We start from the raw sequence: 22,420 nt of genomic DNA, 5'->3' as shown, positions 1-22,420 counted from the left end.
TCTAATTAGTTGCTAACTGGGAAAACCCGGGGTCGTTGTGAAGGGCATCCCATCTTTTGGAAGGGATGTAAAATGGGGGTCCTGTGTTCAAGGCGGTGCCTAGAGCATGTTAGATTTAAACCCCTCCCTGTAAAGATATACCCTGCCACTGAAACAGCAAGGTAACTTGTAGCCCTTCGTGCCACTTGGCACTGCAAGGGTCTAAACAAAAATTTATCATGCTATCAATCTAAGGTTGAATATTATCAAGCATATTGAATGTTCCCTGTTTTTCTGTTTCAAAATTTTATCCAGTTGCTTGAGTAACAATTTTTGGCATGTTCCCTGTTTTCTCACACATCACCCAACAACTTGAATATTTTAACAGAGGGGTTGATAAATAGAACATTTTTCATATTACAGACATACCGAACCCTTTAAAATTATATCGCATATATATACATTTATTAAACATATTGATTTATGTTTTTCAAGTGTCCTGTTTATCACCCTGTGCAGTCGAACACTTGCGTTACCTTGAAATATTATTTTTTGTCACTATCACTAACCATCAGCACTACAGGCCGTTCAAATAAGTAACAAATATTTGCACATCCGTTATGATGCAGAAAGGTCCCGGGGTGTCGCCGGTTTTCCTCCCATGGGAAGGTTGGTCCGGCCGACAGGTGTATATGTTACATGTAACATCTACTTACATAATTCCACCAGGGTACATAATTCCACCATCCTGAAAAGATATGTCCAAATGTATCTCCAACCCAACGTCCCCCAGTTTAAGGCACTCTAGGACCTGTACTGCTATATATAAACTTTGCATACCTGGCTGGGGTGAGATCTCTCAATTCAAACCCACTGTTTTTCAAAGTGGCGGATTTATGTAACACGGCGACTCGATGTTAATGGAGGTTGACGTTCTCGAGAACGTTGGGCACGGGGAATTGTGGACAGAATATAGCTGAATTTGTTTTTCAAGCTAAGATTAAGATATGGTATCTATCACAAGCTGATACGTACGTGTAGACACCGTTTTGAGCAGTGATAGGGGCTTGCAAACAGCTCAAATAGACATCTAGAGCTCGTCCAGTATCTTGTATGTTTTATACTTGATACTGGCTGGATCATTTTCAGATAGCCGAGGCTGTCAATAAGATTTGGCCATGCCAGAAGGAAAAAAAATCCTTTTCCCTGCTACCAAGAAAATACTTATTGACAGGAACGTAATAGTGCCAAAAATTCTTATTGGCAGGAATATCCTGTCAATAGTGCCAAATATTTTTACTGACAGGAACACCCTGTCAATAGTGCAAAAAAATCTTATTGACAGGAACATCCAGAGTGAGTATCTGGATATGCTGCAATTACTGAAAAGTCGTTCCTTTTTGCACGAAATTAAAACTTCCTGCCAATAAGAATTTTTGGCACTATTACGTTCCTGTCAATAAGTATTTTTGGTACTTTTGACAGGATGTTCCAATGATAATCTTGTAAATAACACTTCATGATCCTGTCAACCATAACCTTAAGGATGATCCTGTAAAATGGTGCAGAAATAAGACTTATTGACATTCCTGAGCAAGTATGATTGAATAGAATGACTATGAAGAATGAATATTGAAAGAAGAATGCACTGGACGGGGATTGAACCCCAAACCTCTCGCTTACGATGAGACCCCCTGAGCAATTGCACCAAACCATTGAACCATCAGGTGTGGATGTTTCTGATTCAAACTTATTCCTGAGCTTCCTGTCAATAATACTTTCTTTCACCATTGACATGCTGTCAATAACTACATCGATTTCTCATAGTTCACCTAAAGCAGACGACGGGCGTTTGAAAAGTGTTTAAGTTCGCTGACCTAAAGGATGCGCAATATACTCATGCTTGAGTACCTTTATCAAATTGTTATTAGAGACATGGGTTACTAGTATCTTGTGCAAACAGACACCTGGCAAATGCTGCCATGTTTTCAGATACAGCCGGATTATTGATGTGCTGTTACCTGGGTGACTTCCGTACCGTGTTGACTCGGGTGGCCATGCTTGTCGATTAAGGTAGCTATAGCTCGGTAGGTTGTTTGATGTAGCGTTAAAGTTCATGGATAGTGAGTATTTTTAACCTGTGCCAACCTGTGCCAAACAGTGTTCTTTTTGTTTGCATGCCCTCAACAAAATGTGCTATCGATAAAAGCCCATGGCCGAAAACGTCACGTGTGTACTTGATCCAAGGATTGAAATCTTTTTCAAGGTTCTTAATTAATAAGACTGTCTTGTAGATCATTTTACCAGTCAGAACGAATGATGTGAGCAGGACCCAGATATTATTTAAGATCAGAATTCGATTGGTTCCTTCTTTGTCTGATATTGGTTTCCCCGTGAATATCACGAGGGTGCTCTGATGACCAGTAAAATAGTTAATGTTTATAGACATTTTAATTTTCATCAATGCGCATTACACCCTCTGTATTTTCTAGGGCTTAAGTACAGTTTTATACGTTCCACAACAGGACATCTTCTGACGAACAGATGAATGATTCTGCACTCTTCAAGATTGGTCATTAAAGGATGTGGTGAAGGAGTCAGTCTCAAGGGTACTGGTCATCCAGACACAGTGTTGCACGGACTTGTGTGTGCAGTCATGCCTAGTCATTCACACAGTCATTAACAGTGTACATTTCTCAGAAATCTAGTGGATTCATTTAATTACACATTTCTGTTCAAATGCGCTATATTACATAAGATAAGCCTACATATCTTACATTATTTTACATAAATAATCATAATCTTCTACAGTCCGAAGACGTTGTCAGGAGGTGATGACATGTTATAAATTGCGGCTGAAAAGTCTGTGAACGGCGCCACCTGTCCATGCAAATAGTCATAATCTAAAAGTGTGCATAATCTAAGGTACAACAGCAATATGACAACATGTTCGTCCAATCAGGGGGCGTCTACAACGTGGTTCGTCGGGGCTACATATATAAGGAAGACGCCCGCCTCGTCTACTGTACTGTAGACAGTCTCAGCCAACATGAAGTGCACGGCTCTTATCCTGCTGGCGTTGCTGGGCGCGGCCCAGGCACAGTCCTACTACCAGGTGATCGGTGACTGGGGAAACCGGTTCCAGGCCAATGTGTTCATCCCGGTGCCCCAGGCCGTCCACGGTGGATGGACCGCCACCTTCCTGTTCGACAAGCCGGTCTACGACATGGAGGTAGGGGCGTTTGTCTGTCGGCGTCTTAAATAACATCTTTACTGGTCTTAGCTCTACGACACGTTTTTGTGTCGTCGTTTCAAATAACATCTTTTCTAGTCTTGGCAATGTCATTTCGCCGAGAGATAAAGAAAGAGAGAAGGAGAGACAGAGAGAGAGAAATATACCGCTAAAAGTAAGAAACGATTTAAAAACATGAAGACTATCCCGATTGCGAAGTTAGGGTCGCACTACAGTGAGAGTCACCGTTTTGTTTCCTCCTTATAGGCTTAGGACCGCTTTATCAAACTTTAGGGTTGGCCTTTTGGTAGGCTTATAAAGGCTGTTTTCTGATGATTATTTATCAGTTTTCATTGTACCCGCCGGTTTCTTGTAGTCAGCCCCATGTACAAGATTAGTTTTTTATCAATGAAATTCGTTGAGAGCTCTGTCAAATCACTCGGTCGCAGCAAGGTCACCAGCATGCCGCGGGTCCAGTGAGAGTGGTGCTTTAAGCCCCTTTCTCACTCGACCCGCGGCACGTTAGCGGCGTTGCTGCGTCCAAAACGTATGACTTAAAAGACAACAACAGACCCAAAGCCTAAAAAGATTCGTTTTTAATCAATGAAATTCGTTCAGAGCTCTGCCTCCATCTCTCTAGATCTGGCGCGCTCAAGTCGTGAACATTCGCGAAGACAACAAGGCTTGGGACCTGGCGGACCTGGGCTGGAACGGCCACCTGGAGGCGGGGACCTACGACATGACCTTCGTGGCCAACACCGACGGGGCGGCGCCGGGCATGCGGCTCTTCTTCAACGGAGTGGAGGCCGGATCTGGCGGGACGGCCACCACGACCCAGCAACCCGGCGGCGGCACCACCACCTCTGGCGGCGGCAATCCTGTCGTCGTAAGTCTGTCCATTTTGCAATGCCCGAGGCTATTGACAGATCACCCTGTCAACAGTAGAAAATTTGCCCTGCTCACAGGATGATCCTGTCAGTAGTGCAGATTTTTCCACCGTCGTCCTGTGAGCAGTGCAATTTTTTCTACTGCTGACAGGATCGTCCTGTCAGGAGTGCAATGTCTTCTACTGCTGACAGGATCATCCTGCCGGTAGCCACTTCCCTCTTCAATATCTACACAAGGACTAGGGAGCTAAGGAAGCTTACGATGAACCGAACAAAGTGGAGAGATTTGAAGAAAGACTGATGGCAGCTGCAGGGTGTTCAGACCACTGCAGCAGCAGAACACAATGGACCACTACTACACTAGGACATTTCTTAGTCTGTGTTTACTTGGTATTAGACTAGCTTTCCAGTAGGTGTTGATTGGACTCATCCGTGTTTTTTTATGCATTTTGATATCAGTGTGGGAATCACGCTGTGTGGCTTTGTAAGGTGACCTGGCGTGGACATCTTTGAAGAAATGGTTCTTAAAATCATCTTACAAAATGTTATCCCGTACTAAAAGTCTTATTTCTTTGTCTGAGGTTGAAAAATTACGTTCAACATGGCGCAGTAATGTAGTGCGCACATGGGCGTGAGAGCAAGGCCATATGTTTAATAATAGATATCATCAGTTGTTTTTAAAAATTTATAGATAGATAAGGCCACACCAACTTGATTTTATGGATGACATCCTCTGCAGACCCCAAAACTAATGCGCGCGGGCGAAAAAAAAAAGAAAATCAAGCAAAAAAAATGCTGCTAAACCACAGGACTACTAGTACAAAGCTGGCATTGCGAATTGAACCACAGAATACAGTTTATTTGTAGGAGGTACATGTAGGTTGTCTGGTTCATCATAGCAGACTCAGCTCAAGTGATTAATTTTAACATATTGACAAGAACGACCAAAGAAGTATACTACATTTGTATTAGAAGGTATTTGGCTCCAAGGACTGTGGATGATATATGACTGTGATGAGAATACTCATATACACATTCAGAGTCCGTTGGGCCCTTTCCATTGGAAAAAAACAAAACAATTTTTTACGGCCCTTGGTCGACAAATGTGCAGATGTTGGCACATCGGCGCACCAATTCCGTAGTGTGTTTTTGGCAAACTTTTGACAGATTAGCCGAAGAGGCTCGCGATCGGTGGGCGTCACTCCACCGGCAGGTTAGGAAAAAACAATGTACATTGTACAATGTTGTCAGACCGAACATTCCCTCCTCCCAGGTCAATGGGCGGTACGACTACGTGGAAGCCCTGCACAAGTCCATCCTGTTCTACGAGGCTCAGCGCGCCGGCCGCCTTCCCGCAAACAACCGCATCCCCTGGCGCCGCGACAGTTGCCTAGGCGACGGGAGTGACGTCGGTCTGGATCTATCCGGAGGATGGTTCGATGGTAAAGCTGCTCGACTTTATTTGTCACATCAGGGGCATTCTATTAACACTTCAGCCCCTCTCTCACTAGACCCGTTGTCAGCCTCGCTGCGCCCTAAGCAGGATTTGTGTTACCCTTGACTTTTATTATAAAGGAAATATCATGCAAAACGTAAAAAGTATAACTTAAGAGACAACAACACGCACAAATCGTAAAAAGATTAGTCTTTTATCGACAAAAGTCTTTGAGTGAGCTGTTAATTCGCTCGGTCGCAGTGAGGTCGCCGGAGTGCAGCGGGCCGGGTCCAGTAAAATAGGGGCTTGAAGCCCGAAAATGTTCGATCATAGTATATATCGTGGTCACACATTATTGAAGAAGACTGTCGATGTTCTCATCATCATAGGGTTGTAGGAGCACAGATCCAAAGTCCAGAGCCTGAAGCGCACAGTACGTCGCGATCGCCCACAATGTCTGTGGCACACGGTGGCCTGTCCTATGGCCTAATAGACTGCTACATATTCAACAGTCAGAATTTGACATAGGGTCAACTTTTAGGCTTCCCGGCCGTGCCGCAAATTAGCCCGGCAAGCACAGTGTGTCCCATAGCATTAATTCATTGTGCTATTTGCAGCTGGAGACCACTTGAAGCTGCACTTCCCCCTGGCGTACACCATCACCGTGCTGTCCTGGGGCATGATCGAGTTCAAGCAGGCGTACGAGGCTGCCGGAGAGATGGCTAACGCCATGGACTCTATCAAATGGGTCACCGACTACTTCATCAACTGCCATCCCAGCAAGTTCGAGTTCGTCGCGCAGGTAAGATGCCACATTCGGATGAGACGTAAGGCCAGGTCTTGTATTTGACGAGAGCCACCTCTGGAACACGTTAGAGAACCCACCGTAGTAATCGATAAGTTTCATGCAGTAGGTACAAGCTGCGTAAGACCGGGCTAATAGGTATGGGCCACTCACACCGAGGATCCGTACTCTCAAGTCTCGATGAGATGTGGTGCTTTTTAAAACCTGCTTGAGGTGTGGCAATCCTGAAACACAAGGCCTCCGGCTTAACGTGTCATCCAAAGGACCGCAACCCCGAACCGGCGATGTCCTTGGTGCTGAAATTGGCGTTCCCTAACCCCTGTCATGCCCGACACGCGGGGTCGAGCCCGTCGCGATGAAGAGTGTGTGCGCTTGGCTGCTACGACGCAGAGAAAATGCGTACTATCAGCGTGCAAATCGGTGTTCAGAATATCGTCTCATAGCTGAGGGTGGAAAGGTGCATGTGCTGGAAGAAGATGGATTGGCTTCGCCTTCCATTACCGTGTCCGATACTCAGTGGATAACAAACCATTTATGTTGTATGTTACATGTAGCTAATGGACTTAATATCGGATTAAAGTATGTGTTGTATGTTACATGTACCAATGGCCCCTACGGTCTCAAAAAGGCTATGGGTTAGGCATTGCATTGTACCATTACCTAATAAGAAAGTTCTGCTCTATGCCAGGTTGGAGACACCGAGCCGGACCATCAGTTCTGGGGTAAGCCGCAGGACATGACCATGCGCCGGCCGGCCAAGAAGGTCACGGCCAACCAGCCCGGCTCTGACGTCACCGCGGAGACCGCCGCGGCCATGGCTGCTGCCTCCATCGTCTTCAGGGAAAACGGAAGTACGAAAAACCCACCATGTATCTTTTTAGTGACAACAATGTCTATTTTCCTCCCGGTCTAAGTCATATCATTCAGTTTACTCATTGGCTTGGCTTCGCTTTACTAAAGCTTTACTCATTCAGTTTACTAAAGCGTTACTAAAGCGTAACACGTAACGTGTCTGTGTGTGCATCTTTGTCTGTGTATGCACGCGATTCATTGGGGCTGGGTGAGTCCGTGGCAAAGCAGTATCATGTAAAGTGGGGGAGTCTGCCATCCTTGAATGCCTTGTTTTGTCCTCAGACCCCGGGTATGCCGATGAGCTGCTGTCGCACGCTCGGGACCTGTACGAGTTCGCCGACACCTACAGGGGAGAGTACCAGAACGTCGTTCACGACACTCCCTACCCGTGAGTCTCTCTCAAGCCCCTGTCACACAGTCGACAAGCTCAGCCGTCTTTGTTGATCGCCAGAAGGTCGCCGAATTAAAAAAAAAAGGGCCAGATACTGCAGCCTGTTTTTTCCAGAAAATGTACCCCGTCACTTTGGATTTGGACGGGGATCGGGGACCTGCAGATATCGACCGATATCTGGAAATTGCTCAATGATCGGGAGGGCATCAGACGTACATGTAATACTGTCAAAAGAAATGTCACTTAGAGCTCACAGACTCGTCGGCCGATCCATTTTCCTGCTGTGTGACAGGGGCTTCACTGATGTCTGGAGCTCTTATCTCTCGATCTCTTGTCTACTGCGCATGCACTCACTATTTCTTCTGTCAGTAAATAGCTCCAGTTGCATTGTAAAGCTCTTTTAACGCAACCACAGTCAAGTTATTTATCGAAATTTCGCTGCTTTCAGCTGCCTTCATCAGGAAGTAATGCATTTGCCACTTCTTGCCGCATGGTGGTGTTGCTGTATGCGTTAAGAAGAATTCGGTCCCAAACGTGACTCGATCTGCACCTCCCCCCTCCATGACTAGCGCCAGTAGGCTGTACGATCCAAATGTCCTTCTGTGGCATCTTTTTTCTCTTAATCAGATCTCTCGGATATCACGACTTCTTTGAGAGTAAGCAATATTCCGACTGCTTGAATGATCTCTGATCATTTCAAACGTTTCTTGTCTTTTTCTGATTCCCAGCTCATTCGGTGGAATGAACGACGAGCTTGTGTGGGGCGCCGCCTGGCTTCACAGAGCGACCCAGGACGGAAGCTATCTCAGCAAGGCCGAGTCGTACTACGATCAGTACGGCATCAGCTCCGGTGGTTTCAGCTGGGACGAGAAGCAGTCGGGAACAATGGTGATGAATGGTTTATTATTATTATTATTATTATTGCAGTATTAGCGGCGGGGTGCATGAATTAGTTAGACAGGAAATTTCTTCTGTTCAGTCATCTATTCTTTCCGACAGTAACGTTATTTCTATTTTTCCGTACCACATAACGTTACATGCAGAAAGAAAACTGATATTTCCAGGAATCCGTTTCTGTCAAAAGTACTGGTCAAGTTATTGATTGTCTTAGATTTGAGTACTCGTTTATGTGAAGAAATACCATTCGTCAGTGTTAAGATTTTAAATTTGCCCGAAAACTGATGTTTTCAGAAATCCGCTCGAAAATAAAACTGATTTTCAGACATCCTCCTGAGAAGAAAGAACAGATCAACTTAATGATTTGAGTCAGCGAGCTGCCGGATGACTCTTAAGCTCGAGGTCCGCCTTGATAACGCCAGCTCGCCTGGCGCTGCTCTCGTCCACCAATTTGAGTCACCCATTCATGTGAACAAAGACAATTTAGTGTTGAGATGTACTCTCTATTCTCCAGCTGGTCCTGCACAAAGCAACGAACAAGGACAAGTACAAGAATGACCTGATCGGCTACATGGCCCGGAAGATGCCGGGCGGCGGGGACACCTACACTCCCAAGGGCATGCTGTGGCTCAACGAGTGGGGCAGCTGCAGGCATTCAGGTGTGTAAGAGAGAAAGGACTCAGCACAAAAGTTACTCAAGCAACAGTATCTGTATCTGTACAGTCGGTATAGCCGCCCTTCGGCGTAACACTCCAGCTTCGCAGGCACGCGGTGAGGAAGCAGTTGGTTACTAGTACTATAGTATATTACACTGAACGACCTATCACACCTAGTCTTTGCACATCTGATGACCGCAAGCGTTATTAAAGGCTATTTAGTGAGGATGCTCCTACAGTATTTCATGACAACGCGTTCCATTCTACTATGGTTCTCGGAAATACGAATTTTTAAACACACCAATCCTAGGTTGATAACTCTGGTACCTAAAGGCATGACTAAACTAACTTGGTAACTGGATACGTTTTGAAAACGTTCAGATGTCTGACCGTTTTCAAAATTTGTCCAGTTGCTTGAGTAACTTTTGTATCAAGTATCTCATTACCGGGATGTCTAATCTTCATCGACTGAAACACTTTCTACCATTGCCTATTGATCTTTTGTTTGTTTATTTTGTACAACGGTAAACAACCCTAAGGCGTACCCAACGAGGTTGCACAGTAACGTCAGATATAAGCTGCGTAAGACCGGACTGAAAGATTTGATCCACTTGTACTCCACTTAGTAAGTGAGGTGGGTTCTTCAAAGTGTTTTATCATCATGGAAATCCGACAAAGGGAAAAGAAAAAGGGGGAAGACCCAAACTTACATGGAGACACATGCTACAGAAGGACCTTGACCAATTGGGGATTACCCTGAAAGGAGCAGAAGTCCTGGCCCAAAACCGCACTAAATGGAGGAAGCTTGCTGCCCGATGTGCCACTTGGCACGGGAGGATCTAAGTCTAAGTAATTAAGATAAGTATCTTCCATGCTAATTTGTTTCTCACCATCAGCCAACCACGCCTTCCTGGCTCTGGTGGCCGCTGAACAGGGTATCAACGTGGCTCAGTACAGAGGCTTCGCCGCTCAACAGATCAACTACATGCTGGGCGATGCCGGGCGCAGCATGGTGGTCGGCTTCGGAAACAACCCCCCTGTCAGGCCTCACCATCGTGCAGCGTGAGTTTCATAAAAGGTTTTCGGTTAACAGAGGGATATGTATTGAATCAACGTTATTGCTGGAAATGTACGATGTTCAGACGGCCACAACTAAGGAGGCTAGGATTAGTAGATTACCCCAAGGTACAGGGGAACGAAGTTGTACAGTTACAGAAATGTCTGGTGTATATCGTCAAGACATCATTGCATGCAGGCTACCGTTTAGTACTTTTATATCCGAAAGAAAGAGAATACAATCAATCTAAGTTCATTGCAAACACATGCCCAATGGCTACTTGCAAGTACAAGCAACACATATAGTCATGGAAAATACAATGTTATACTACATCCTAAATCTACATGGTGCTAGTTTGACCTTTTCTTTTGAGGTAGTGGAAGACGAATTTACCGACTTTCATTATAATTCATAGGTTCTTTGATGTTTATAGTAGAATTTTTTCTCATGGTCAGGAATAGTGGGAAAGTAAGTCACACTGTGCATTAGATATGAACCTATATAAACCGCTTCATGCTCGGTGTTCCCGTTCTCAGCACCTGCCCCGTAGACGGCCATTGCGACTGGAACACCTACAACTCGTGGGACGCCAACGCCAACGTTCTGCAGGGAGCGCTGGTGGGCGGACCCGACGCACACGACAACTACTCTGACGACCGCAGCAACTTCCACACCAACGAGGTGGCCGTGGACTACAACGCCGGATTCCAGGGTTGCCTAGCAGGTAGGATATATGTTATTACAGTGTTATGCAGAATGTGGCCATGTACAGTCCATACGGGCTTATATGACACCAACGTTAAGAATTTCATACAGCTTAAGAAGTCCGAGTAAAGATCTTAGTCTTGTGGAAGAAGCAGAAGCAGTGGATTGCTCTTTCCTTGACAAAGACTGTAGTTGATCAGTCGAAAATTTGAGAAAGTCCAATTTATTGTGTTGGCAATTACAGTTCAACTTTGATTCAGAATCTTAGTCTTGTGTTACTCAGTTAGTGAAAATCATAGGTCGAGCAGCTGCAGGGTTTCCGTTGGTAAACTATTTATATACACATATGTCAAAGTCCAGTCTTGTTTTCTTGACAATCTAGAAATTGTGGAACTACGTTTTCCTACCAGACTCTTGATACTTTTATACCATCTTTACTTTAACTTCGCCCTCTTACTGACGTTAAGGCTGCAAGCAAGAGAAGCCCTCAAACAGTCGCCGCGGCTAGCATGGCGGCTACATGAACGAAAGGCTAGAACAAATAATCGGAGGAAACACACAACACAATTAACACCCTTGTCTCTTTTGTCTGTTCCAGCCTTGATTAAGATCGCGTCGTGATGACGTCACGATGGAGACCAACTGCTCAGAAAGAAGCCTGATTTGTGCTGATTAAAGTTTTTCTGAAACATGGACATGTCCAGATGTTGTTTTTTCTTCTTCTAAAAGCGGATGAACCGTTATGTAAAAGGCCAAAGTTGTTCTTGGAAATCAGTTAAGGTCTCCAAGCAGATGTTGGGGTGAAAGATGGTAATGTTTTCTGAGTGATCGTTCCTTTACCTCATATAACAGTTGCTTAACCCACTCAACACGTATAAGATAAGGTGACTACCTGAATGTAGGCGTCGCTTCTACAATAAGACTTGGTGTTATGCTAAGTCAAGGTCACATTTCCCCACACGTGGCCTGACCGGGCAGTTTGCCTAAACGAAAGGTATGAAACAAAAGTCAACAAAACACAAGAAAGTTAAAAGAATTAATCATGAGCACCATTGCGTCTATTGTTGATATGAATTGTTTAATCTTCGTTCACACAAACAGCCCCATTTGATAGGTGGAATTCTTTTAATGCTGTCGTCTGAACCAAAACAGCCCATATGTACTTTGCAAAAGAACAATTGCAAATGTTCGTCTGTAAAAAGGAACCTATCTCATGATGCGAGAACGAGAATAAATCGACCCTGCAGTACTGGCAGTCATGTTCACGCTTCACCTGCTCCATGGCTGCCGTACCGCCATTCGTCACTAGTCAGCGCTTCACTACAACCAGCTGCTCTGTTCCTGTCGCACCAGTTCGCTCGTCAGTAGTTATGACATGTTAAATATAAACGTTAACAGAAACGACATTGCTAAAACTGATGGTCTATGAAAGAGCGTAGAAGCTCGTAAGAATTACGAGTTCTTCAGGCCAAAATTGTCGCTCCGAATAACTCCATGTCAGAGTTGAAATAAACGTGACCCGGGATGACCTTTGACTGGCTGCTGATCACGCGGAAGTCAGGTGTAACCTGGGAACGTGACCGCTGCTCGACTAACAGGCCTTCAGACTGAAAAGGTAAATCATGCAACTGTACTTAGAATGTACAACATAGGACGAGTAAGATATGCTATTTTAATGCCATTTCAATTGTAGACGTCCCGAATATTTACCCAGGCGATTTGCAAAAGTTTCCGTTTACTAGTTTAGACACGCAATGTTGGAACAAAACTAAGATTGTACGTCACCGTGCATACTACTAGTGATCCAACCGTAACAGCATGTCGTCGTATTACATCATTCACATGATACTACAAGTATTATGAAGGTTTCTTACCCACTGACGCCGCTTCGATCACTAGTATGACAGCCACCATGTCGTCTTCGACGTTCACTCTGCGTAGCTGGTGCGTCCTGTTCCTGGTCATGTTGGCTGCAGGACGAACGCTAGCCGCGTCCATTTCTGGTAAGTGATAAACAAACTCAAACTACTTATCCTTTGGAATCTTCATATGTATTGGGCAAAAGATCTTGCATTCAGCTTACTGTGATAAACATGACTATTATAACACCTGTACAGCCATAAAGCCGACCAATTTTGAGCGTTACCTCTATTATGGCGCTTAAGCTTCGTTTAGCAGAAACGTCAACATGAAGACAAAGAGGAAAAAGTGTTGATAAGAAATTGATTTTCAGAATCGTAACAAACTTGAAGAATATATGTATATATAAATCCCACCAATAGAGTCGTTGTAACGTACCCATGTCTATGTTCAGTCGCTTTAACTGTTTCGTGTATTGAACAGTGCATTACACCATGCATCAGGTTGTCACGAGACAACAGTAAAGTTCATATCAGGTCAAGGACCCATAGTCTTTGCTACACTCTCATGGTGTGATACATGCAACTCTGAAATGTGCGTGGCAGCGTTTAGTAAGCTGTTCGCAGTTGCCTCAAGTTTGAGGCGAACAGTTAACGTTATACTTCCTTCAACTTTTTTTGAGAACAAATCCCCAAGTGCACACTGTCTAGTGACATCTAGAATATCATTCTTTTTTTATTTTTTGTTTCGCAGGTTCAGCAGCGTCTAGCCCCAAACCGCCGATGTGGCCGGACCAGTTTACGTCCAAGTTCACCGTCCGTATAGAGAAGTATGGAAGCAACTTCAGTAAACCTGGCGTGGTCTATTACAACTGGAAGATCAAGGTTAGTAATCAAGATTACAAATGTACTTTCACTCCCTGTTCCTAGAGTTATATATTATCATCACAGAATGGGCAAGGGCAATGGAACTAAATACCTAAGGACATAGGAAGTATCTCAAGATTGACGAGACGTCACAAACTTTCTTGCGTATTTGGTAACGTACGTTGGGTAACATAAATTCGGGATTTTTCCGATAATGGTTGACTGAAATCAATCTAGTAGAACAATGAACCATCCTTTTTTTCTATTATTCTGTCAGTATCATGTACTATCTTTGCACTAATCATATATATGGTAGATTTTGTCTCTAGTCGTGCTGACACCATAATATTTCAACTTGAAACTACCGTCCGCCGCACGCACAATGACAGTGCTGTCGGACAGGGTGAACATTAATTCGGGAGAGAAGATTCGTCTTGAATATCTTACCGCTAATTACATTTTATACAGCAGCTATTCGTTCCATCCTTGGCTTGAGGAGAGTGCTATGGATATAGACGTGTCCAAGTAAAAAAAAATACACGAAAAAACGGCCGTACCGCACACATCAGGCCTTCGGCAACATCCCGTTTGTTGAGTCGGTAGAACGTCACTCAAAGTCAACCCCCACCGTCATGGAAATTTGTACATTATTTATCGGGGCGTTAGCTGGATGCCGTAGAAATGGTAATACTACTATGTCCATGTGTTTCTGCTTGTGCTAAGAGCAAACTTTGAGGAAAATATCGCCATCAGTCCACTATCACACACAACATTTAGACAAAAAAGTGTTCCTCGCAAACGTTTGTCGTCTGCCGAATAGCAGGATTCTGGGTAACGAATATGGTGGCGGGAAAATTCACCGTAGTGCCGTAGCCATTGGTTGTAGCAACAAAGAGGCGTTTTGATGATTAATCACACTTAGAGTCCAGTTGTAGGTTAGCAAAAGAGATTCTAATAAGTTGTATTGAAAATAATTGTGTTGAGCAGGAAGCGGATGTGACATTTGTCTTATAAACCAGCGAACAACTATGCAGTATAATTCTCCCACGCAGCCCTCAGACTGTGACAATGAGGGGCGGAGAGTTTTTGACGTCGCCAACTTCTAATGCATGGTTATCGAAGCTTTTCAGACAGTGTTCTGAATACGTTAGTCTGTCAAGTGTGCATTTCTAGCGGTATTACTGATGTTGCATCTAGCACATATCCCTAAATACCCCGTTTTCGAAAAATCCCGAATTTAAGTACCCCGCGAATTTATGTTACCCAACGTTAATCTCCAAGCAGATCTAATGGTTGCGAAGGCCGTATCCGACTGGCAGAAGAAGTTATTCTTAGGTTGCAATAAAAACTTCTTCTGCCAGTTGGATACGGTCTTCGCAACCATTAGATCTGCTTGGAGATTACGCATTTTACGCATTGATTTGGTTCTATCAGAGGAAAGTACAAGTTACAGTCAAACTGGGTAGAAAAATTTAAAGAAATCAAACTTGGTAACCCCAAATGAACTCAATGTGCCTGAATATACAATATTTCTGCAAATGTGCCACTTTTGCACAGTACTGGGTACAGCATCTGTAGGATATCCTGTCTCACACTCTTGAATAGATCTCGCTGGGCCTTTCTATGCAGTAGCCTGCAGTTCAACCTTGTTAGCTTTGGCTTGCTCCAACGTCCGCTAACAATTGTTGGCGGCTAGCTGACGTTGGTAGCCTGTGTTTAGTGTGCTTACTGGCGGAGGTTAATGACCCTCTCCCCTAGGGGGATGTACCCGTAGGGCCGGCTGCTAGGAGCGTGATTTAGTCAGGGTACGGACGTTGGGAGCCGGCCAAAGTTTCAAAGCTAACAATGCTGGACTCCAGGCTGCTTTTTATGTGCGTGTCGGGTTTATTTCATTTTCTGTTTTTGTTTGTTTGTTAACGTTAATGCCACCAAGTGTGTATATTTATATACATGTTTGAATGTACTACATATTAGAGATGCTTAAAACTTCGCCCTTCTTTCATAATTTTGCAGACTCTACGCAGTGATTTCATTGACTGGTGCCTGCCGCTCTTTAACAAACCAGAACTACACCACAACTACACGTGTTCCTTCCTCATGGCGGACGGGAACATGTACTTCGTGAACCACACAGCGAGCAGCTGGCAGAACCACGACTGCTGTCTGTTCGCGGGAGGGCTAGGAACCATCACCCCGGACTGGGTCAAGAACTGTCAGTACAACGGATCAGCCATGCTCAGGGTACGAGTCTACCTGATATGATTCAAATCGGTCTTGAAGTGCTAAGGTCACATTTCTGGTCCGGGGCCCGGCCGGGCTGTTTGCGGGCTGAAAACGAAAATAAAAAAATGCATATCAAGAAAAAACATAATATATGGTTAGGAGTAATTTTTTTAACGTTTCGTGTCTTTTGTTGTGTTTCATATCATATTTTCCATTCCCACAAGCTGCCCGGTCGGGCCCCGGATTGGAAATGGGACTGGAGCATTAAAGTGCGAATGTCACATTTCTGATCCGGGGCCCGGCCGGGCAGTCTTCAGGAACAAAAAGTATGAAATAAAAGACAACAAAAAACACAAAAGTACCAAAAATTATCAAAGAGCATAGCTTGTTCATATTCACTGATAATTTTTCGTTTCCCTAAACAACCCGGCGGGGTCCCGGTTGGGAGACCGGTGCAAATGGGACCGAAGCATAAGCCAGTGTGCATGTATAAATTAGCAGCCTTTCAGATTGCAGATGTTGAGAACAGACTCACTCATTAACAACCATGGCTACTTTGTAGGGCCAGACAGTAGACGTGTGGTGGTTTCCCGGCACACCGGACCCAAACATGCCGTGTTACGGTTACTGGGATACAGTGGATGGTCACACCCCTGTACGGTTCTTCGGACTGGCCTCTATTGGTCCTGCAATTCTAGGTAAGGCCTGGTCATGGTCATGGTTTTTCAAAGAGATCTGGTAGTTTGATGAAACTTACACAAACGTTTACTCCCAGCTAGCAACGCTCTGGATATTTTTTACTACTAACCTTTACCATCATATTGTATTACGGACACAAGTTACCACTCGCGCTCTTCCTAGTCTGGGGATAATCAAAAGGAAAGTGAAGGGGCTGCTTACAGTTACAAGAAGGAATTAAATTTGTTGGGACCTAGTGGGTTGAAAGTAGCTGAACAAATTTAGCCTGGAGTCCAGCCTTGTTTGCTTTGGTCCTCTCCCAACGTCACTACGGCGCACTAAGGCTATGAAAAATCGCGCTTCTGAAAAGTTTATGATAATCTTACAGTAATTTCATTTTGCGGTTATTCTAAATCTGACATTGCTGCTTATCTGCTTTTCTTTGATAGACTATGACTCATTCCAAGTCGGCCCACCGGACGCTGAGATGACCAAACCAGTGGGAGGATGCAGCAAACAGTGCGAGTCTGCGAGACTTGGAGCGACGCTATTTGACTCGCCCTGGCCATCGTGTGGATAGCTGTAACACGAACACGTTAAACATCCCATAAACAATTTTGTTGCAATGCTTGTGAAGATTACCGTAATTTTTACTGTTCCTGGTCGTCAGCAGAACGATGGATGTGATATTCAAAGGTATACAAACAACAATAACATGTAAAACGCCAGTTCGTCTAGCCTAAATCCGTTGTGTAACCTATACCCGTTGCCTTGAAAAATAGGTTATTGAGGGAACTTGTTGAATGCCGGATTTAACTACTAGCGTTATAGCCATGAGATATTTCTGAGCTGCGGCTTCCAAAAATGGAAAAGCAAAGTTTTTTTTTTTATTCACGGATCTGCAAACATGATTTTCGTACTATCACATATCCACTTCACTATCGACTCATAGCTGTAACTTCTGCAACATACATTGTACATCGACGGAATTCAATTGCAATAAATTACGGGCCAAACTTGTCACAGATATGTGCACGAAGTTCCAGACATATTGTGATTAATAATCTTTGAAGCCTATGCACAATAAACATTATTATAAGTACCGAAAAATTGTGAAGCATGTTTCTAACAAGCCAAGCTAATATTTACAAGTTGAATTAAATTAAATTACAACGCTTGTCAAACGCCCAGCATACAGATCTAGATGCAATTGGCCAATATCAGACCAGATTAAAAGTCAACAGGCCCTTGGCACACATAGCCTTGTGCAAAATCTACATGTGATTATGTCTATATATCACCCTCGAGACGTTGTACAAATCACTAGCTAGTGCCCTTCCTGCTGGCGCCTCACGATGCGTACATGTGTTCGTTACACTGCGATAGAACACAAAGGTCAGATAATTGGAATCTACTTTGTACCATCAACTATTATAAACGACCGCCGACCCTACATCCAAAAATAGGTAGGCGGTTACACAGTTGTTTACTCAGCTAACAGACAGACGCGTAAACAGAATTGTCTTCGGACGTCCATTTCTCAGTTGCCTGCTCGTACGGTGGTGGTGAGCCGTGCGCTGTGCTGATTCGGACATCCATCCGGTCTTCAGACTGGCCGGCGGCGTGGAAAGCTGCCTGCTGCACACCCACACCGCTCTCCTCCCTGTAGAAGGCAAGCGGAAACTAGCCTCCGTTGCAGTCCTTTTCCCCGCAGCCTGTTTTTTTTTTCAATTTTTTTGGGGGGGGGGGGGGGGGCGCCACGTATCTGCTTGGGATCCCGTATCCGCCGTGCCTCTGTGTCCGCTATAGACCCTGTGTCCGCTGCTGGGGACACAGGGTCTATAGCGGACACAGAGGCACGGCGGATACGGGATCCCAAGCAGATACGTGGCGCCCCCCCCCCCCAAAAAAAATTGAAAAAAAAACACGCTGCGGGGAAAAGGACTGCAACGGAGGCTACTAAGAATAAGGAATCGAACATCTCATGCATCCGTGAAATATCTAGTTTAGACGTAAAATGGGGGTCCCGTGTTCGAGAAGGTGCCTCGAGCACGTTGCAACAGCCTCATCACTCAGATGGGTACTTACTGGCAGTAATATACAACCTGGTGAATTATTTATTCATTGCCACGTAGTTCTCGCCAATTCTGTGCTTGCATTTTCTTGCCAAAACAGCTTTAAGTTGGATCCATGCCAAGCTAACTTTACCATCTTGCCAATCTTCGGTTACACCATCTTCCGCCTCACATCCTGTCACTCTACACTATTTAAATGATGGACACGCACTAAGACAAACAAACACACAGACCAAAACAATGCCTCCATTTTCACGGAAGTAACAAGGCTTTAAGCCATTCGATAGCCATTATAGGAGATTTGTGTGTGAAAATGTCGGCATTATGAATATAGATTGATAAAAGTCAACCTTAAAGAACGGGGATATATGAGAACAGCTGTCGTAGATCGTTACTACCATTGATTTGCACATATGCTGTGAGCACTTATAAATGCCATTTGGGGCAGAATCATTCTTTCCCTCTTAGCAAACATTTCAAACTTTGAAAACACAAATTCGAGCTCCACTTACGCTCACAATATTGCATCAATCCGTTCTAATAAGATAACAATGAGGTCATTCAAGTCCTGTCCGAAGATTTACGACACGGTGTTGGTGTTGCTTGTCCGCAGTTGAATTCGGTTAATGTGTAACTAGTGTGTTTACCAGCCCTTACCTGACGATGATTTCGCTAAAGCCGACCCCAGTCTGCACGGCATGAGACCCTTCTACTCCGCTCGTGTCCGTGCACCATGGCCGGTAGCGCCCGCCACGGCCTTCCTCCGACCCTCCCGGTGTAGCAGCCTGATCGCTCGTGGCTCCACGGCCATCGGTAGACCCCCCTACAGCAGGCGAGGCATCCTCCTGGGCGTGTCCCAGTATAGCAAAGGGCGCTAAAATTCTAACGGTTGATTTAAAACTGTTCTCCTCGGACCCCTCGTTTACTAGAGTGCAGTATTTGACGGGGACTCCGTAGCGACGCTGTGAGTAGTCGTAGTGGCCGACTGCCGCCATCCACAGCAGCAGGAACAGAAATCCAAAAGCGAGCAGGATGATGCTCTCGGAGCTGTTAGTTTGCTGCGACCCGGCAAAAGTCATGCCTCCCCACAGCACGAGGGCGAACGCGACGGGAAAGAAGGCGCAGAACACGTACCGCATCCGGTGCCTGCAGGGCGAGCGGTACCACGGGTTGTCGTCGCCGGCCCGCTCGTCCGATCCGACCGCTCCCGCGCGAGGGTCCGCCATCTTGTTCTCACCTGAAACGGTTACCGTCAAGGTTCACGGGGAGTTCACAAGAGGAAAGTCCACAGATTACGTCAACGAGTGTTTAGACCATGATGGTGCATGTTTTGAACACATCTCATCGATCATGTAGTGTTTATTCATCTTGTATGCACATTATAATTAAGCCCCTGTCACACGTCGACGAGCTTCGGCCGTACTTGTTGATCGCCAAAAGATCGCCTGATTTGAAAATCGTTAGAAACTCGGGCATAATTTTCCCCTGAAAATCTACTCCACCACATAGGCCGGGACTCGGGGACCTGTGAACATATGCCGATCTCTGAAAATCAACCAAGCTGAAGCTAGCCCTCGATTGGGCCTTCGATTCACAGCCTTCGTTTCAGCCCTCGATTCGATTTTGCCGCCGATTCAGCCTTCGATAAGAGGGAATAGACAGAACATAGCAACCTATTCAGTTACCGATTCGAAAAACCTAGAATCTAGGCCAGCTCTCTTACAACGAACACAAAAGGCAATACAAGGCTCAACTAGTACCAAACAAGGAGATATTTACTTGCAAATAATGTCGGAAAGGACATGATATCACGAAATCGGCATAAAATAATAGTGACAACTGACAAAGGACACTGGCCCTCGATTCGGCCGTCGATGGGATTTTATCTAGATGTGGCCCATGAACTTGAAATAGTAATTAGGATACGTTGAGATCTAGAGTACTTTATGCAAGTATCTAATTCAACTGGCCGGATTGGATGAACGAGCCACAGGGGGTCTCATCAAGCCCCGGTGAAGCTAGCCCTCGATTCAGGCATCGACTTGCCTGGGAAAGAATGGCTTGCTGGACGGCTTGTAGCGCTTTCTGCTGTTTAGCTAAATGTGGTACATGAATTTGAAATAGTAATTAGGTTACATTAGGATCTAAAATACTTTATGGCGCATGGCCGGATTTGATGTACGAGCCACAGGGGGTCTCATCAAGCCCCGGTGAAGCTAGCCCTCGATTCGGGCATCGACTTGCCTGGGAAAGAAAGGCTTGCTGGACGGCTTGTAGCGATTTCTGCTGTTTATCTAAATGTGGCCCATGAATTTGAAATAGTAATTAGGATACATTAGGATCTAAAATACTTTATGGCGCATGGCCGGATTTGATGTACGAGCCACAGGGGGTCTCATCAAGCCCCGGTGAAGCTAGCCCTCGTTTCGGGCATCGGCTTGCCTGGGAAAGAAAGGCTTGCTGGATGGCTTGTAGCGCTTTCTGCTGTTTAGCTAAATGTGGTACATGAATTTGAAATAGTAATTAGGATACATTAGGATCTAAAATACTTTATGGCGCATGGCCGGATTTGATGTACGAGCCACAGGGGGTCTCATCAAGCCCCGGTGAAGCTAGCCCTCGTTTCGGGCATCGGCTTGCCTGGGAAAGAAAGGCTTGCTGGACGGCTTGTAGCGATTTCTGCTGTTTAGCTAAATGTGGCCCATGAATTTGAAATAATAATTAGGATACATTAGGATCTAAAGTACTTTATGCAAGTATCAAATTCAACTGGCCGGATTTGATGAACGAGCCACAGGGGGTCTCATCAAGCCCTTGTGAAGCTAGCCCTCGATTCGGGCATCGACTTGCCTGGGAAAGAAAGGCTTGCTGGATGGCTTGTAGCGCTTTCTGCTGTTTAGCTAAATGTGGTACATGAATTTGAAATAGTAATTAGGATACATTAGGATCTAAAATACTTTATGGCGCATGGCCGGATTTGATGTACGAGCCACAGGGGGTCTCATCAAGCCCCGGTGAAGCTAGCCCTCGTTTCGGGCATCGGCTTGCCTGGGAAAGAATGGCTTGCTGGACGGCTTGTAGCGCTTTCTGCTGTTTAGCTAAATGTGGTACATGAATTTGAAATAGTAATTAGGTTACATTAGGATCTAAAATACTTTATGGCGCATGGCCGGATTTGATGTACGAGCCACAGGGGGTCTCATCAAGCCCCGGTGAAGCTAGCCCTCGATTCGGGCATCGACTTGCCTGGGAAAGAAAGGCTTGCTGGACGGCTTGTAGCGATTTCTGCTGTTTATCTAAATGTGGCCCATGAATTTGAAATAGTAATTAGGATACATTAGGATCTAAAATACTTTATGGCGCATGGCCGGATTTGATGTACGAGCCACAGGGGGTCTCATCAAGCCCCGGTGAAGCTAGCCCTCGTTTCGGGCATCGGCTTGCCTGGGAAAGAAAGGCTTGCTGGATGGCTTGTAGCGCTTTCTGCTGTTTAGCTAAATGTGGTACATGAATTTGAAATAGTAATTAGGATACATTAGGATCTAAAATACTTTATGGCGCATGGCCGGATTTGATGTACGAGCCACAGGGGGTCTCATCAAGCCCCGGTGAAGCTAGCCCTCGTTTCGGGCATCGGCTTGCCTGGGAAAGAAAGGCTTGCTGGACGGCTTGTAGCGATTTCTGCTGTTTAGCTAAATGTGGCCCATGAATTTGAAATAATAATTAGGATACATTAGGATCTAAAGTACTTTATGCAAGTATCAAATTCAACTGGCCGGATTTGATGAACGAGCCACAGGGGGTCTCATCAAGCCCTTGTGA

At 45.1% G+C, this 22,420-nt stretch overlaps 3 protein-coding genes across 3 annotated transcripts; 2 read left to right on the top strand and 1 right to left on the bottom strand.

The window, feature by feature from the left end:
- The first annotated feature begins 2,998 nt into the window (after window positions 1-2,998).
- LOC136440074 (endoglucanase E-4-like) lies at window positions 2,999-11,589 on the top strand. The gene is made up of 11 exons (XM_066435857.1): window positions 2,999-3,211; window positions 3,852-4,097; window positions 5,372-5,540; window positions 6,151-6,335; window positions 7,027-7,189; window positions 7,473-7,578; window positions 8,310-8,469; window positions 8,993-9,137; window positions 10,031-10,196; window positions 10,728-10,915; window positions 11,495-11,589. Exons 1-11 carry the CDS (start codon window positions 3,029-3,031, stop codon window positions 11,515-11,517), a joined length of 1,734 nt encoding a protein of 577 aa, XP_066291954.1. The 5' UTR covers window positions 2,999-3,028; the 3' UTR covers window positions 11,518-11,589.
- Window positions 11,590-12,369: 780 nt separating this feature from the next.
- Window positions 12,370-17,550, top strand: LOC136440076 (uncharacterized). The gene is made up of 6 exons (XM_066435859.1): window positions 12,370-12,511; window positions 12,796-12,899; window positions 13,510-13,640; window positions 15,636-15,863; window positions 16,408-16,543; window positions 16,973-17,550. The coding sequence occupies exons 2-6, from the start codon at window positions 12,797-12,799 to the stop codon at window positions 17,101-17,103; spliced, it is 729 nt and encodes a 242-aa protein (XP_066291956.1). The 5' UTR covers window positions 12,370-12,511; window position 12,796; the 3' UTR covers window positions 17,104-17,550.
- Window positions 17,389-20,111, bottom strand: LOC136440075 (uncharacterized). The gene is made up of 2 exons (XM_066435858.1): window positions 19,256-20,111; window positions 17,389-18,186 (listed from the first exon to the last, which is right to left on the bottom strand). The coding sequence occupies exons 1-2, from the start codon at window positions 19,822-19,824 to the stop codon at window positions 18,018-18,020; spliced, it is 738 nt and encodes a 245-aa protein (XP_066291955.1). The 5' UTR covers window positions 19,825-20,111; the 3' UTR covers window positions 17,389-18,017.
- Window positions 20,112-22,420: the final 2,309 nt, after the last annotated feature.

This window comes from Branchiostoma lanceolatum, chromosome 8 (assembly GCF_035083965.1).
Source record: "Branchiostoma lanceolatum isolate klBraLanc5 chromosome 8, klBraLanc5.hap2, whole genome shotgun sequence".
Classification (NCBI taxonomy): domain Eukaryota; kingdom Metazoa; phylum Chordata; class Leptocardii; order Amphioxiformes; family Branchiostomatidae; genus Branchiostoma; species Branchiostoma lanceolatum.
This window is presented reverse-complemented; position numbering and strand designations above follow the sequence as displayed.

Excerpts from the sequence above, each read along its gene's own strand:
- LOC136440074 (XM_066435857.1), top strand. The coding sequence starts at position 3,029 with ATGAAGTGCACGGCTCTTATCCTGCTGGCGTTGCTGGGCGCGGCCCAG. Across the intron at positions 6,336-7,026 it reads AGTTCGAGTTCGTCGCGCAG|GTTGGAGACACCGAGCCGGA; the intron begins GTAAGATGCCAC and ends GCTCTATGCCAG. Across the intron at positions 10,916-11,494 it reads ATTCCAGGGTTGCCTAGCAG|CCTTGATTAAGATCGCGTCG; the intron begins GTAGGATATATG and ends TGTCTGTTCCAG.
- LOC136440076 (XM_066435859.1), top strand. The coding sequence starts at position 12,797 with ATGACAGCCACCATGTCGTCTTCGACGTTCACTCTGCGTAGCTGGTGC. Across the intron at positions 15,864-16,407 it reads ACGGATCAGCCATGCTCAGG|GGCCAGACAGTAGACGTGTG; the intron begins GTACGAGTCTAC and ends GCTACTTTGTAG. Across the intron at positions 16,544-16,972 it reads TATTGGTCCTGCAATTCTAG|ACTATGACTCATTCCAAGTC; the intron begins GTAAGGCCTGGT and ends TTTCTTTGATAG.
- LOC136440075 (XM_066435858.1), bottom strand. The coding sequence starts at position 19,824 with ATGGCGGACCCTCGCGCGGGAGCGGTCGGATCGGACGAGCGGGCCGGC. Across the intron at positions 18,187-19,255 it reads TTTAGCGAAATCATCGTCAG|GGAGGAGAGCGGTGTGGGTG; the intron begins GTAAGGGCTGGT and ends TGCCTTCTACAG.